The sequence below is a fragment of the Peromyscus leucopus genome, chromosome 1 (genome assembly GCF_004664715.2).
Source record: "Peromyscus leucopus breed LL Stock chromosome 1, UCI_PerLeu_2.1, whole genome shotgun sequence".
NCBI classification, from domain to species: domain Eukaryota; kingdom Metazoa; phylum Chordata; class Mammalia; order Rodentia; family Cricetidae; genus Peromyscus; species Peromyscus leucopus.
Window position 1 is genome coordinate 22,022,273 of NC_051063.1, and position 17,169 is coordinate 22,039,441.

The window sequence follows — 17,169 nt, forward strand, 5'->3', positions numbered from 1 at the left end:
AGAAGGTGATTTCCAGGGCAGTGATGCCCAATAGGACCTTCCTCAGTGATGGCAGTGCTTGTCTGCACTGTCCGACATGACATAGTACTTACATGTGCTTATCAAGCATCAGAAGGGAGCTGTCCGACTTCTATTCAGTTTTAAATAATCCACATCTAAACAACCACACATGGTTCACAGTACTGGTGTAGTACTGGTGTAGACAATGTAACTCTAGGTCAATCCAGATTCCCAGGCTTAGCCAGCCATGTTTCAGCAAAGTTCCTGATTAAATTCTTGAAAGAACAGCACAGAGTGGACTAAGGGTTGAAATAAAGGCAGATAAATTATTTTAGTCTCTTGGCCTTCGAGACAGGAAGTGTATTAGACTGTTACATCTATCTGTTTCTTACCCATCTCGCACTTCAGCCTTGTGGGAAGGAACGGGAGCCTGAATACCTAAGTACAACAGTCATCTCACCCACTCCCCTCAGGATGTTAAACTACTAGGGTGCTCACCGGTTCTGTAGTGCCCTTTCCCTTCCGGAAAACAACAGTAGCAGAAAGCAATTTGTGTCACATCTTCGCGGTGCACTCTACTCTGGACTCACCTCACTATCCACACAAGGAGTGGGAGCATCACAGGTTGGTGGCATCCTTGGAAACCCGTGATGGTGATGGTCAACAGAGAAGGCTCTACCCAACTTATGTACATGCATGGATAAAGACTCATACCAGCAGATCGCACCTTGCAAAGTGTCAAGTCATATCATACACTGTGTTGGCTAAACTAAGTTCTTGTATTACGTGATGGTGACGCCAGGGAAGGTGCTGGATAGTTGAGATGAATGTCCCCATTTACAAACAGAAATAGGGCAGAATGGTTGTATATCTCACATTTATAACAGAAATGCAGGAATGAAAGAGACGTTATTCTCTTGCCTGCAGGGTCTCAAACAGGAAGAACAAACGACAATACATAAAGGTTTGACATGGTTCCTTGGTCTGACCTTGTCTGTGATGGTAAGTCTATGCAGGAAGCCCTGCCTAGCGTTAATGAGGGTCAGTCTCAGTGAAGAGACTCTCCTGTCATCACTGCTGAGCATCCCGTGCCTGGATGGGGACTCAGCAATGGCAATGCCTTGATGAGTCCTTTGGGATGTTTTTTGTTTATTTGGGTTTTTGTGTTAGCCAAAAGAAGGATGTATATTTATGAGCTTTGAGATCCATTATTTTTCTGCAGACTGTAATTTTACAGATTACTTTAGGAAATGTAGACTTTTTGACCTTAGTTATATGATTGTAGGGATGTGGATGAGCCCAAGTGATGGACAGAAGCCCTATCAGAGTCCCAGAGACAGGAACACACAGAGGAAACATATACTTTGATTCCCTTTGGCTCCTGAGTTTTTTTTTTTTTTCCTCCAATGGCTCTTTGTAGATTGCCCTGGAGATCTGTGACCTTCTGCCCTTGAGAAGTATTCAAATATCTTTCAACCAAGTCTGGAAAAGGAAAGGGATTTACCAGAGAACCACCTTTACCTTCTAGAAATTTTTACTGTTAACCTAAAACTGCCTCAAGAAACAGTCTTAAAAAATGATAACTGTGGGCTGGAGAGATGGCTCAGCCATTAAAGGCTAGGCTCACAACCAAAAAAAGGATAAATGTGTGCATCTCTATTATTATCTCCACATACTCTTTCTCCCCAAAGAATATGTTCCATGAAGTCAGGGACCTCATCCAATTTGCCACTGTTTGTCCACAGAGCTTAGATTAGCAACTGCTGTATAGTAGTCACTCAATAAACATTTGCATGGCAGGACATCTGCGCTACTTTAACCATGGGGTGATGGATGGAGCAGTACCAGTGTTGTTTTCCTCTCTAAAAATCATTTCTCTTAGCAGACACATGGAGCTCTCACCTCTGCATAATGACGGCCCATCATCTCTGTGGTTATGTAACTACTGTGCAGTCTTTAGCTGCATTCAGCACTAGGATGCAAAGTCAGAAGGCAGAACTGGGGAGGGTTTGCTGGACCCAGAGATGCTGCATGCGGGAAAGAGAAAAAAGGCCATTGGAAAGGAAGAAGGACCTCTGCTGAAGCGGCCCTCTATGCACTCTGGAGATGAGGGGCTTCTTTCGCTCAGTGGGTGCTCCCTGGTGGGTCCTACTTAAGTAAAGCTCATGGTCACTAACTGCAGATTAGGAATCCCCACATTCACCCACATTAAAATCACGTTCTAGCTACTTTTGCTGTGATAAACATCATAAACAAAAACATCATAAACAAAAACATCATAAACAAAAATGGAGAGGAAAGGAATTATTTCAACTTCCACTTCCAGGTAACAGTTCACCACTGAGGAAGGCAGGGGAGGAACTGAAGCAGAGATCACACAGGAGCACAGCTTGCCTGTCTGCTCATTCTGGCTTGCTTGGCTACATTCCATTATATAACTCAAGCCTAGTTCTACCCACAGTGGACTGGGCCCTCCTCCATCAATTAGCGGTCAATCCAGAAAACGTGCCACAGGCCAGTCTGATGCAGGCAATTCCTCAATTGGGTCTTCTCTTCCCAGGTGTGTCTACTTTGTGTCGAGTTGACAATAACTGACTAGCACAGGCCATCTCTGAAAACACAAATATTGATAGCAAACAAGAGAAGGGGACAGAGAAGAGAGACAGCTTCATCTCCCGGCTCTTCTCTTTTCTTCATCCACATCATGGTTCTGATTCTCTTAGGAAATTCTGACCTCCCCCCGCCCCTTGAACATCTTCTGTCATCCATGACAGAGGCCAAAGAGAAGAGGGGATTAACAGGCAAGAAGCCCCTGAAGAACCATCAGTTTGTTGTTTGGGGGTCATGTATTATCAAACTGATCCATGCACTCAAGTTTTGCTCAGAGAACAGCCTGGGGGAATACACATTCATTACCTGCCAGATACTTTAATGTCAAAACACTTTAAAGAGTCCTTCATACATAGCCACTTGATATTTCTTCTTTGGAACTAGGTAGTTGAGACAAATGTCATGGAAGCAGAGGGACTGTGGAAGACTTTGTAGCTGATATTTGGTTCACTCGATGTCATGCAAATGAAGTAGGAAACTCTTCCAACTATACTAATATTTCTAAATAGCCAAATATTGGAATTTGCTGGTTCAGAGCCAAGCACAGACCTAGGGGTTTTACATAGGGCTTTTGTAATCTTTATGCTGACCACAGCCTTCCAGATAAGCTGTATTGTCCCCAGCTTACCGAAAAAGCAGCAGCCATGTTAGATAATTTATCAGAACCCAGATTCCAACCTTGGTCTATTTGCTGACCTAGTTCAGGTAAAATACTGGTGCCAGAGCACATGGACTACATAAGCACATGGTTGTTAGGCTCCTTTTTCAAAGGCCCATAAGCACTGCTGACTTAGTGATACTCAGACCTACAGCAGTATAAGACAAGTAAGGCAAAGAATGCAGGGTTAATTAATCTGCTGCTGTCTTTTTCACAAAGGCCATACTGGCTTTCTACAGCATTTAGGCCACACTGTATGTGTGGAAGCTCGCAGGACAGAAAGGGAGAAGGAAGATGACAACTCTCAGATGAGGTGAATCCTTCCAGTTTGGATGAAGGGGAGTGCATGGTGAGGGGACTACTTGAGAAGTAGGACAGAGATTCTCCAAGTGGATGCCATAAGCACTAGGTCCACCTGGGCAGAACCCACGTGTTCCTGGGCTCTAAGACAGGCGCAGAGAAGCAGGACTCCTGGAAGAATGCCTGGAAGCCTGTGTTTAATGAGGAATATCTCACACATCATTTGGAACGCTCCAAGAACATCATGAAATAATTTCTTAAAACATTTGAAATCACAATCTCAAGGGTTTGGGTTCTATTTGAAATGGGGCAGAAGAATTCTTCTGAGGGCCGTCTTTATTCTTTGTTTTCTGCTAGACCTTGGGGCTGTGGGTGAGCTTGAATCACATGGCCAGAAGTCATCAGGTCGATGATTTGCCTGGCTTCTTCCTCTAGTGCCCTTTAGCTGTCGGTTCCTGGCCATCGTGAAAGTGTGGGACCTCATATGAATAATGCAGTGTGACTACTGTTGCCTCTCTAATAATCTCGTGACCTAGATTTCTAGTGTGTAGCTGTAAACAAGGCCCCAAGTTCCACCTGCTTTACTAACTAGATGACTTTCTGTTTCTCGGAATCCAAACCTGTGGTTATACGAATTTCCAGTTCTCCAAGCCTACAGTAAGATGGAATCTTGGCTCAGGATAAAGAGTATGGGAAAATGTCTACGTGGGTCTGAGATGAGAGAGTAGACAGTCCTTCTGAAGCCTCAAAAATGTCCCTGGATCCCAGGACCCTTCTCATCTTCTTCCACTGGCCACCAGAGAATTGGACTCTGTGTACTCTCAAAACTTGTGCATAACCCAACCCTGAAGTCCCTGCTCCACCCTCCCCTCTGAGCTAACATCTTCCCACTGCCACTCTGGGAGTCAACTTTGATGAGCACATCTGGTTGACAGAGACCTTCCTTACTTAATCCCCTCCCATTGCACATCACACTTTTTGTATTTAAGTTTGTAATATGCATCTTGAAATGTGTAATGCCCCACAGGGAACAAAAAGATTCCATGATTCTGTGGACAGGAAATCTTCTCTGACTACTGAACTCAAAGTCTGTTGAAATTGCCGAAAATACAATTACTGGACTAATATAATATATTATATAAGATGCCTCTTAGATAGATACAGACTCAGAAGAGCCATGAACTTTGTTGTTGTTGTTTTTCTCTTTCATTAATGTAGGTTTAGTAGTCAGAGTAGGACCTGGTACATCAAAGAAAATGACTATATGGAAATCAATCAATGAATGAGTGAAACCATGGCTGGGGTTTCTCATCACAAGATAAGAATATTGATGGTAAGAAGGAACACAACTGAGTTTAAGGATTAGGGATGAGGATTCTCGTACACGAAGGTACATAAATTTGAGGAAATGCCGTGGTTTCCCTTTCTATCATGGACATTTTCTTTCCTTCCCCCCACATCCCCGGGACAGAATTTCTCTGTGTGGTTTTGGTGCCTGTCCTGGATCTCGCCTGGCTATGCCTCCTGAGTGCTGGGATTAAAGGCGTGAGCCACCGCCACCCCGGCTCATGGACATTTTCTTAAGTGGAGGAAGGTCAACTAAGGTGATAAAAAGTATGATGGGCTTTGGTCTAGCTTGATTCATGTTGATGTGACCAACCACTCTGACCAAAATCACCATGGGGAAGAAAGCGTTTATCTGGTCCATACTTCCAGGTCACAGCTTATCACTGAGGGAAGTCCAAGAAGGAACCTGAAGGCAGCACTTTCTAACCTGGGAACAAAGTCACAGCCAGGAAGTCCAGCAGAAACCCTGGAGGCCTGCCCGGATTTGTGCTGGCTCATTTGCAGGCTCAGAGACAGGAACTTTCTTATACAGCTCAAGATGACCTGCCTAGGTGTTGTGCCACCCAGTGTGGGCTTGGCTCTCCTACACTAATTGATAATTGAGAATGCCCCACAGGCATGCCCACAGGCAAATCTCATCTGGACAATCCTTTAACTGAGACTCCCTTCTCAGGCGGCTCTAGGCTGTGTCAAGTTGACAGTTAAAACTAATGAGGATGGGCTCTCTCCAGAAAACATGGGATTGCTTTGCGGCTCTGAATCACTGTTTTCCACAGGACTCCAGACAGACCGACCATTAAACCTGAAGACAAAGAAAACTGGGTAGGAGAACTGAGGGTTACCAATAACTGCCTTCCCTCCCCATCACATGCTTAGAATGGAGAATGGTTGCTATAGAGTTAACTGCAACCTGACAGACCATGAAGTCTCCAAGAGTAAATTTTAAGCATTTGTGTCAATATAAATGTAGGTATTACCATACACTCTTGCTAAGAAACTGCTACATACAGGCCCGATCTACAGATAATTATGGGACTGATTCAGATTCCCTGAGTCATGTTGCCATAATGATGAGAAATCTGAGACCTTGCTTTTGGGATGTGTGATATGAGGTTGGGCTTGGTGAAGAAATGCAGAGAGGGCGTGGCTGGTGGTTACACTCAAATGATCTAGAAGAAATGTCTAAATGCTTCCACTTTACCAGAACTGTGATTTGGGAGGTATAGCTCTTGAAGGACTTGCAAAAGAGCGAAATGGAGGGTTTAGTCAGAACAATTTGGTTAGATTAGAGAAGAAACATTCCTGCAATCCCAAAGAGCCCTGCCAAGTGTGTGTGAACCAACAAGCAATTCTAAGGCAACTGGGATGGATTTGCAATAGAGTGATGAGCAGAAAGGAGCCGAAGGGGGCCAAAGGGGGCAGACCAAGCCACTCCCAGGGTCACGGTGTTTGGTTTTCTGTTTTATTAGCACAGTGACCTCATTACCAGTAACTCGGCTCTTCCTGACGTGTGGTTTTTCATTTTCTCCTCTCTCCACAGCTCTTCACTTCTTTGCTCCAAACTATGAATTGTTTATCATACGTACAAAGGAAAATTCCAACTAAAATGAAAGGACTGCAGATTACCACTAACAAATCCATCCTTGTGCAGCTCAGCAGAGCTCTTAAAGTAGGGCTATGAGGAAAAAAAAATATTTTTTTCTTCAAAATTCTATTCACTAGAGACTAAATTTCATGAGTTTCAACTACAAGAGAGAATATTTCCTTCTGAAAACCTGTTATTACTTCCTCAAAATAATGAAAAACCACTTCATATAGAACACTTACCGCAGGCACGTTTAAAGTGTGTGATGGAGAAGTCACAACAGCCGATGAAATGGAAAATTTTCTCCAGGTATTTCCTTCTCTTCAATAAACTTTTGAGTTCCAATTAAAAAAAGAAGAAGAAGAAGAAAGAAAAAACCCACAAACACAAAGTGCTTCATTGCCAATGCTACAGCCCGTCTGAAGGGTGAGCGAGCAGGCAGGCGGCTAAAATGATGCAGAAGCCCAAGTCCCCGGCTCTGTCATTGACTCCCTGTTATTAAAACTTGCCTCGGTGATCAACGGTGACAAGGAAAGAGGTTCAGTCACTCTACTAACTAAAGGGAAAATTAAAGCCAGTCACTCAGCTTTGCTGTACAGACTGACAACCACTGGGAAGCCACAGGACAGCCATGTCTGCTGCCTGGAGTGGAAACCTGGGGCAGCCTCACAAAGACATCCCTGGCAGCCCCTGTCTACCTCCAAAATGTATACACATTAGTCCTGAAAGTTTTCTCCAGAAACATTTCCTGAGAAAGTCCCTCAGGAGATAGTGTATTGCTGTAAACATACAAGCATATATGTACATACACCGAAGACACATGCTAGAGAAGCAGGACGTTAATAAAAATAAAAAGGCCCATTAATAGCAGAATGAGTTTAAACAATGACAGCATACAGAATGTTGTGTGAGAATCCTAGGGTTGACTGTGAGGTACGAGTGTGCCAAGGCTAGCTCATCCAATATAAGTGGCCTCCTCTTCCTCTTCTTTTAGTCATTCATGTTTATTAAGAATTATTTAGGAAGCACTTACTCTGAGAAGCACCATGGGAAGATACCCTCTCTGTCAGTAAACTCAAGATTTAGGGAGTTAGTCACTTTAGTATTCTTATTGACCAAACATAGCACATTAATCTGGTAGGTTCAAGCTATGTGGTCAGGCGTGTGCTCACACATAAAACTCTGTGTGCCAATATTTCAAGCATTCATGTCACAGATGTAGGTTCCTCAATCCATCACTCAGGCAGCCATTCTGACTTAAGACGATCACCTTACATTCTTTCCCACAAACATGTGTTGTCGAAACGCCAATTGAACCAGCACACATACCTAAATTTAACTTTGGTGTTTGTAGAATTAGCAGGCTGTCAGAATTTATCAAGTACTACTTATGTAAAACTGTTCTTGGGGTAATTGTGTAGTAATTAAGTATATGAGAGTAATTAAGGATTTCTGTGACTCTAATCAATCCTTAGTACTGTATAGGCCTTAATAATACCAGAGCTGATACAGAAAAGGATTCCTGATTATGGCTGCTGATAACATCTGAGTAGCATCAAGTATACTCACTGGCTCATTTCTTCTGTAAATATCTCACAAGTTTCTCAGTGAAGTCAATGACATTTGATTTCTAATCAATTTTATGTATCTTCCTGAGATTTCAGAGCTATGGCATGCTCACAGTCCACTTAAGCAATACCATTACTAGACTTCAATCTTTTGCAATCTCACATATGCAGTTGTGACTAAATTTCCCAGAGAGGGGGAGTATTTTTTTTTTTTTTGTCTTTTAAAAATGCCTCAAGAGTTAACCTTTAAAGATTTAACGTTCTGAATCCCTAGCCATGAGATCAGGCATGGCGATACTCCAAAGAATTCTTCATGGAAAGTGCCAATAACCAACTGTGGTCAGTAAACGGCACAGAAGAAGAGGTGAACTGAACTCCTACCTGCCACAACATTCTCGTTTACATAAGAGTGTGCTCTGATTTCCAGAGCTGGAAAGATGTGTTGGTTAGGACAAGCCGTTTATAATGTGTTCTGTTCTTTGAGGGCTGTTGGAAGCTAGAAACCCTTTGTTTCCCCATGCAGTCAATCTGAACTGAGTTGACAAGCTTACAGATTCATACTGAGGTAGGAAAATGCCACCATTGTCTGGACACTGTCTGGCTCATTTCTTCGGGGGTCCACAGACAGGGCGTATTTTAAATCATGAAAAAGAAGGCTTATAAACCACAGGGGCTGGGACCAAAAGCAAAGGGTCCCCCTTCCCACTGCGGCTCTGCTGGTATCAAACAGCCTCATGGTGTTTTCCTAATGAAACTGGATAACTGGACCATGGATGATGGGATGTTGGCAACTCCAAAGGAGTGAAAAATAAGAGCAAGCACTGGAAGCCCGAGAGTCACCCAAGAGGCTGGAGGAGATGGGCAAACATGTGGGCAGACCCCTAGAAGGAGCGGCTGATTTCCAAGAGGCAGGATAAATGAATCTGTGCTCCGGATAGGTAGCACTGCCCATTTCACAGATTAGGAAATGGAGAGAATGTAAGGTAGACCCCACAGTGAGTGAGTGAGTGAGTGAGTGAGTGAGTGAGTGAGTGAGTGAGTGTGTGTGTGTGTTCAATAAACTCAGCTTTGCTTTTGAGGGAGGTCATGTACTACATTCATTCTGTCTTCTTCTCTGCCTAAAGCCAGCATATGATGTGCAGAATGTCAGCATTCCTGCTGTGACCAGGATGATGGGAGAGCTCCCTTTCAAAGTGACAAAGTAGAAGATGGTAAACAGGACACTGTTGGCTCAACTGAGCTGTCCCTCTATCCAACATGCTCTTATAATGGCCATCTTTCATGTAAAAACAATAAGTTTGTACCCAGCTGTTGTTACTACACCACCATAAAAAAAAAATTCTGGAAGTTCACACTCTGCCCAAATGCTTACGTGAAACAGCTGGGTCATCAGGAAGTCAGTAGTGACCAGAACACTCTAATACAGGAAACAGTGGTAACACACCACGGAAGAGGAAGTTGGACAGCCAGTTCAGTGTGGCTACTGGCTTCTGAGCGGCTATCAAAAACCCACAAACAGGGGCAGAGTAGATAGCTCAACTGGTAAAGTATCTGTCACACAAGCATGAGGACCTTAATCTGGACCCCTGATATCCACGTTAAAACAATGCAGGTGTTGATGTGCACATCTGCAACCTCACTGCCGTGGAGTGTGGAAGCCATCAGATCTCTGGAAATTATTAGCTGTCTAACCTAGCCAACTGGTGAGCTCCGGGTTCTGTGAGACTCCCCATCTCATAAAGTAATGTGGAGCATGATCAAAGAAGAAATCTGGCATTGTCCTCTGATTGTATGTGCACACATACCCACAAATCCATGTGCACACCCCCATAGGAACATCCACACAAACACAGACATAGAGCACATCAACACAGACACACAACACACGAGTGGGGGAAACATCAAGGAGTAGGGCATGTGGCCTGCAGGTACTCCATGTCAGGTGTGTGCAAGGGAGGGGCAGACGCTAAACTCCACGCAAGGCCGGGTGTGCGATTCTCTCGAGCAGGAAGCCCCTAGGATTTTGCTCACTTCTGATTTTATTAAGACAAGGCTGAAGGGGCTTTTGTCCACTGTAGCACCAAAGCGGAATGTGTTTCCATTTCTTCTTTGCTATTCCATCCTTCCTTTCTTCTGAAAGATTGTGAACACACACACACAATACCACCTTAATGCTCCTATCATTCCTCCAGTTTCCCAGCTGCATCTGAGAGAAGCCGACTCCCTTCCAGCCACTTGCTTGAGTTTCCCAGACAGCGCCGTCTTCTCATTCTGATAGTGAGAGCCTGATTTGTCTGCCTGTCTTGAGCCACCCTCTGCACAGATCTCCATATGAGGTTTGTAAAACATCACAGTGACGCACCGAGTGTGACACATGGTTCCGTTCTGAAGCTACCTTGTTCCCCTGCGTCCTCTCCTCCACTTTGGGCCTAAGCTGGGCACCCAGCAGGACACCAGATCCTAGTGTCTCTCTTCTCCGAATACTCCACCCTGATATTTATGTTCTTCCTTGTGCCCTTGGCTTCTCCTCATGGGCAGTGCGACTCCCCCATACCTGCCTGGTGAACTACTCATCTTCAATTTCCTTTTCAGGCATTACCTCCACAGACCCTTTGAGGGCATCTTCCTCGAATCAGGTTCCTTTGCCCCTTTCAACTACTGCAGCGAGGCGGCCACTGAATGGCATTCTCGTTGCCTGGTACTTAGAGGGTGACCAACAAACACCCGTTGAACTGCACTTGGCCTCTCTTTGATGTGTCCAGAAGCAGGAAGACTGTGAAAATGCTCTTCTAGGAATTCCCATGGCATTTGAACAAATCAGCAGTGAATAGGGCGTTTAAAAAGAAATTATCCATTAGTGAGTACCATAACAAAATGTACAAATATCAACTCTCTGGCAACTAATCCAGGCAAAATTCTGAAGCCTGCCTGGGCAAGAGAATTACCCTGACAAGAAAGAAAAGACCAAAGCTTACATGGTTGGAAAGAGTGTCCTTATGTTGACATCTAAAAGAAAAGATCAAGTGTACTAAGAAGTTGCCCTAGAGATATCACCGAAACAGAAGCCAGAAAATTCTAACAACATTAAGTAGGAGAGACACCGAATTCTCTTTACTAATAAAGGCAATCTGAATGGGTGGGGTGGGTGTCAATAAAACTAAGGTGAGGACATGTGAAAGAACATTGGTGTTAATCCCGACGAAGAGTATCTTTTACTTAATAAAAATACAAGTTCAGCACACAATGTCTAAGTTCAGTACCAATTAGCAGATGATTAACAAAGTTCAGAGGGTCTCCTTTTCCTCCTTATCAGTGAGACCATAGCCCATTTGAACTCTGCCCTTCTAAGTTCCATGTAAGGCAATAGCACATAAGAAGAGGCACCACATTTCCCCAAGGAGAGTTGTATTTCTTTTGGTGTGCCTTTGACTTGGAACCACATTGATTATGGATTCAGTTTGGAAATGTGGACCTCTTGCGCCAGGGTAGCAATGCCCAGATAGTTTACATCTGTCCACGTCTCGGCTCCCATTTCTGCAGAGGGAGGGATGGTATCTCTCCCTGACTTCTCCCCTGCTGCAGGTTAGACAGCGGAGAGGGGCTGTGATGCTCTTTAAAACCACGAGCATCTTAAGGGAAGGCACAAAGACTCACTGTGGCCACTGCGTTCGAAAATCTGACCCAGTTTGTGGCTTTAAAAAAATGGTGTTTTAGTTCCTGTCACCAGGATACCATGTGACTTCATCCAGTAAATGTGAGCAATGAGAGGGGCAGCTGCAGCTAAAAAACACACCTGGAGAAGACAGTTCCCTCACTCCTTGAAAGCAGCATAGACATTTTGTCCTTATCTAAGGACTGGCTGGTGAGAAATGCTTGCCCTCAGAAAGTTTTAGGAACCTGCTGCAAGGAGGCATTAGATGCATCTGTGTCCCTCCCTGGGTGGCTAAAACATGGGTAGCTTCTTTGCAATCTCATCACGGTAGCCACTTGGCCAGCTCTTTGGAGCGTGTTATGAATTCTCATTTTCCATAACTCTATTCTGAACCAATTTATGGCTGACATTACCTGTTTCTCATTGGCTATGGAACTTTTTTAACAATTAAGAAAGTGGAAGTTAAAAAAAAAAAGCCCACCATTTTTAAGCTGAAAAGATATTCATTATTTATCTTTCAAAGGGGAAATGCAGCGGAAGAGTATTTTGCCAAAGTGACATGGAGGATGCTCTCTGGGTCCTCTTGGTTCATTATTCATTTGTTGAATGAGAAAGAGCCAATTACTTATCCAGTAAATACTTATTTGCACCAAGTCTTATGCTTATCCTGGGGCTACAAACACGATCCTTGTTCTCAGAGGCTGATAAAGACAAGGGGAGGAAGGAGGAAGAGGCCGAAAGGAAGTGAGCCCTGTGCCTGCAGCTGGTGCTTTTCCTACCGACTTCCTGTACCAAGTGAGGAAGGAAGGGAGATGACAGCGTCCCCACCGGGGACTGTGAACCCAGGCACAAAACCCTGCACATACACACAGAGTTTAGTTGACACGACCCCACACAAACTGGCCTCCTTCATAACCCACACATACAGTTTTGTTAGAAAACAGAAAATGGGGTGTGTGTGTGGGGGGGGTGACACAAAGTGTTAGCCTGATTAAAAACAAACTATCAGCATTTTAGAGAAATTCTTTCCAGTTCGTTTTTCCACACGTAGGTTAATTTTTTAGTTTTTAAAAGTGGGTTTCACAACTGTAATCAAAGCATGGTATACCACATTTCACTGGACTCGGGGCAACGCTGCCTGTGAATTGCTCTGTTTGTCTATAGACCGACCGCCAGAAAGTGAGATCGCTACAGGCTACAGGATGCCACTGACTGAGAGATATGCCCAGATTTCAGCAGCATTCAAACACGGACATTGAAACCCTGTTTCATGGAGATGAATGACTCTGACTTCCACTGGGCCCACACCCATGCAGCCCACCTCACTTTTAGAGGGGTGCTAGTAGCTTTCCAGACCATGGCCCTGGGTCTCCCTTCATTAGAAAAGCTGCTGGCCAGGAAGAGAACTCCTTTGTTCTTTTTTATCCAACTTACCTTGAACACCTGCAGCAGACACTTACAAAACCATTTCCTGGTGTAATGGAAGCTTGGGAAGATGTTCATAAGCAGAAGAAGGTAAAAATCACCACTGAACCGAGACGTCTAACCTTTGCTGGGAAAGAGCGGACAAGCAGGGGGTGGGGGAGATGGATGGGGCTTTGACTCAGAGCCAGTGACACTGGCTTTCCGGTGTCCCACCCTTGCTACAGATGACCACCGTCATTTTCTTGTCTCCTCTCTGCTGCTCAGGGTTCCCTCTGCTTTGAGGCTCTTGGTCAAGTTTAGCACCACCACACTGCTGGAGTCTACTATCTAGGGACCTTATTCACACTCAGAGTAAACACAGGCTTGAAATACCATCCAATAATTCCAACTGATAACCCATATAAATATTTGTTATCAGTGAGAGGACAAAGGCAAAGACTCATTTGTGGAGTCATCAGAAGGTGTCTCAATGGACAGTATCATTTCTGCTTATATAGAATCCTGGCAACAAGAAGGAAAAGGATGTGTCAGTTGGAGTCTGTCTGGTTTGGCATTTCAGTTCTCTGTGAAGTCCACTAGCATATGTGCTTGAACTGACTAGATGAGTTTAAATAAGGAAAAGAAACTGAGGCCAACTCAGTCCTCCAAGTGTGGTCCTTACTGAACGCAACACCGACACAGACTGAAAACGGCTGTGATTTCTCATTTCCTCATGTTCTTTTCATCCTACATGAACATGTACAGTCCTTACTATACATGAAGACATGTGCTGAGTCCCTAAGAGATATGATGGTAGGTCAGATAATGCTGGCCTCAGAAACCAGTTTATATACTAATAAAGAAGATATGTTTTATTCAGATAAGCGACAAGACAGAGAGAATGGAAGTTCTACTAGAGAAATACAGATGAGAAAGAGTCCGTTCAGAGCCAGGGCAGATGATGGGGAAGAGGTGTTGACTTGGTTCATGGGACGGAGACGATGGACATGGACGGCAGGGTGCTTGGGGCTTCCTTTCACACAGTCTCCTGATCATTCAGGAGCAGGGTGCTATGGCTGGAGTCTGTCCTGGAGGTGCTACATCAGGAACAGAAATGATTGCCTTGGGCTGACAACAATGGGTGTCATAAGCCAGTCATCTGAGGAAAGTACTGTAGGACTCCATGCCTAATCAGTGTGCTAATAAGTGTGTGGGGTGGTGGTGGAGCAGATTCTAAAAGCCTGTCTGATGTAAAACAGAACATCTGATACCCACAACTCATCACTAGGATACTTGATTAAAGGCCAGAGCAAAACACTGCCTTTCACAACTCAAAGGGCTGCCAGGCCCTGCTTACCATGGACGTGGATACCATTTGACTGAAAAGCAGAGTTTGTTTCTGGCTGGTAGGACTTCAGGAGGGAGCCTGGTGGCTGCTGGGTGTGGGCAGACTGTGTCCTCTGCAGCAGTGACTGAGGAGCTGGAACTCTTCCTGGGCTGATGTGGTGAGGAGATGGAGTCGGAGGTGCAAACCTGGGAAAACAATTCCAAAAGGCAGCATGACCAACTCCTCAAAGCCTTCTAAGTCCCCATTCTGGCCCTACATTGTAAGAAAATGCGCTCTTTCAAAAACCCTTCCTAACCTTCTCTTTTCCTTCCAACCACTGGGTTCTTCTCTGAGGCACAAGGGAAGAAAAGACACCAACAAAGAAAACCTTAGTCACAGTTTGGGTTTGTCAAACTTCTTAAACTGCATTTCAAATCCTCTGGGTTTTGTGAAATTCAGAGCCCTTCTATTGCCAGGCCTTTTTCCTGCTAATTTTAAAATCCGTTCACATTTTAGGGGAAATTCGATTCGTATGTTTCTGAGTCATTTACACTTAGCTCATAAACATTTTGTTTTGTAAGGCACATCTGAGGTCCAAGAAGTGTTCCGGGTCCTTATTATGACCCTCTCTAACTGGAGTCTCCTTAAACAATGCATTCTCTCTTGCCAAGAGCAAATTAACTTAAACCTCAAAGGTCAAATGTGCCTTGAAACCCAGAACCTGAGAGGTTGGCTTGGGTTCTGTGCTGGGCAAAGAACATTCTTGATGGGATAGAGGGAATGCAATGTAGAGCATTCTTTGTCATAATGTGTAACAATCACAAGATGGTTGGGTTTTTCGGTTTTGTTGAACCCAATGCCTTGCACATGCTAGGTAAGCACTCCACCATTGGGCCGTACCCTCAGCCCCAGTCCAAGAGTACTGGTTTCTGAAAGGAGATATATGATATTTAAACAAGGAGAGCTCACCAATTAACCTCAGACAATGGCATATTTATCTTCTCATTGTGAGGTTCTGAGTCACAAGATTTAGAATGACCTTTACTATCTTTTTTTTTTTTTTTTTTTTTTTTTTTTTTTGTGGTGGTTTGTTTTGTTTTTCGAGACAGGGTTTCTCTGTGTAACAGTGTCCTGGCTGTACTGGAATTCCCGAGCTTGTATGACAAACACTGTATCCACTGAGCCAACTCCACAGCCCATGTATTCCTGTTCTGTGTGTGGACATCATGTGGATGCATGTGGACATGTGTGCAGGTACATACGGGTCAAAACATGTTTATTTCCTCATTCTCCAACTTAATTTTTGAGATGAGATCTTCGAACCTGTGGCTGACTGATTTGGCTAGACTATACATCTAGAAAGCATCACAGATATGTCTTCCTTTCTACCTCCTCAGCATTGGTATTATGGGTGTGCATTGCCACTTCTGGCATTTTTTTCCATGGGAGCTAGGTCCTCAGTGTTTAATCGGGGAACACACTTAGCCATCTCTAGCCTCTCTTACTCCCTTTTCAAAGAATGCAATATTCCCCTTCATTCTGAATTTCACCTATGAGTGTACTAAGCAGGTCTGACTCTGTAGCTTTGGAGATCTCACATCTGGCCTCAGACTCATAGAGATCTACCTGCCTCTGCCTCCAGAGTGCTGGGATTAAGGGCGTGTACCACCACCACCAGGTGACCTCTACTGTCTTAACAGTGAAGGAAGGTGAGACTTCTGAGAACAGCCTTGCAGTTGGGAATGTCCACAGAGAAATCAACAGGATGCGATGTTGGTTCAGTGGGGACTGTGATATTCATGGAAGAGAAAGAAGCTGAGGGTCTTTCAACGCCATGAGAATAAGCAGCAAAATAATTTTGGGTAAAAATATGCTAGCAGCCATGTGGCAGTGGCACACGCCTTTAATCCCAGAACTCAGGAGGCAGAGCCAGGCAGACCTCTGTCAATTTGAAGACAGCCTGGTCTACAGAGCGAGATCTAGGACAGGCACCAAAAGTACACAGAGAAAGCCCCGTCTCGAAAAAACAAAAAACAAACAAACAAAAATAAATGCTAGCAATGAAGTATTTGACCTCTTCTTTCCAAAGTTCACCAACATGAAAACATTTAATTGGTGCCTGTTTACACTCTGCAGGAAGAAAAGCTTTATTTTGCACTAGCAAATACAGGTCGTTGTCTATGACATTGCTTGTTTTATAGGAACAACTGACTCCACCAGCCTGAGCATACCCGAGAAAAGGGGAAGGTGCATTAGACAAATTTACAAAGTACTCCCAAAGGCTCTGAAGCAGAGTGAGGACTCAGAAGGCAGAGCGTCAACGTTTATGATGAGGGAGTAAGAGAGTACGGGACAAAATGCCATGTTCACTTTGCATTTCACTTGTGAGGGGTAATGAGACTCCAAGAAGTCTGCAGAGAGGTCAAGAGGAAGATAGGGACTTAAAGCAAACAGATCAGAGCATCCACGCAAACCAGACATGACAGGACGCCTATGAAGTGCTCACTTAGGTTTTATTCTAAGGAAAGGGAGCAGCAGCCGCATGTCCTGTGCTGGTAAATGTGCACTTTTCTAAGCATGTCCTTTTAATTGGGATTACTGGGGGGGGGGGGTCTCTGTTAAGTGGCCCTGAGAGAAAACACAGCAAACAAATCCTGGCACTGGCCTGAGACCATCTAGTAAAACACATAAGCCAGGATTCCTCATATGGAGGCTATT

At 44.3% G+C, this 17,169-nt stretch overlaps 1 protein-coding gene across 2 annotated transcripts in view; it reads right to left on the reverse strand.

Moving 5' to 3' along the window:
* Window positions 1-17,169, reverse strand: part of Glis3 (GLIS family zinc finger 3) — a 429,706-nt gene that overhangs the window by 9,912 nt on the left and 402,625 nt on the right. For both annotated transcript variants that reach the window (XM_028894398.2, XM_028894415.2), the window contains one exon: window positions 14,482-14,657. In XM_028894398.2, the coding sequence (XP_028750231.1) occupies window positions 14,482-14,657 (176 nt within the window). The remainder of the gene's footprint in view (window positions 1-14,481; window positions 14,658-17,169) is intronic.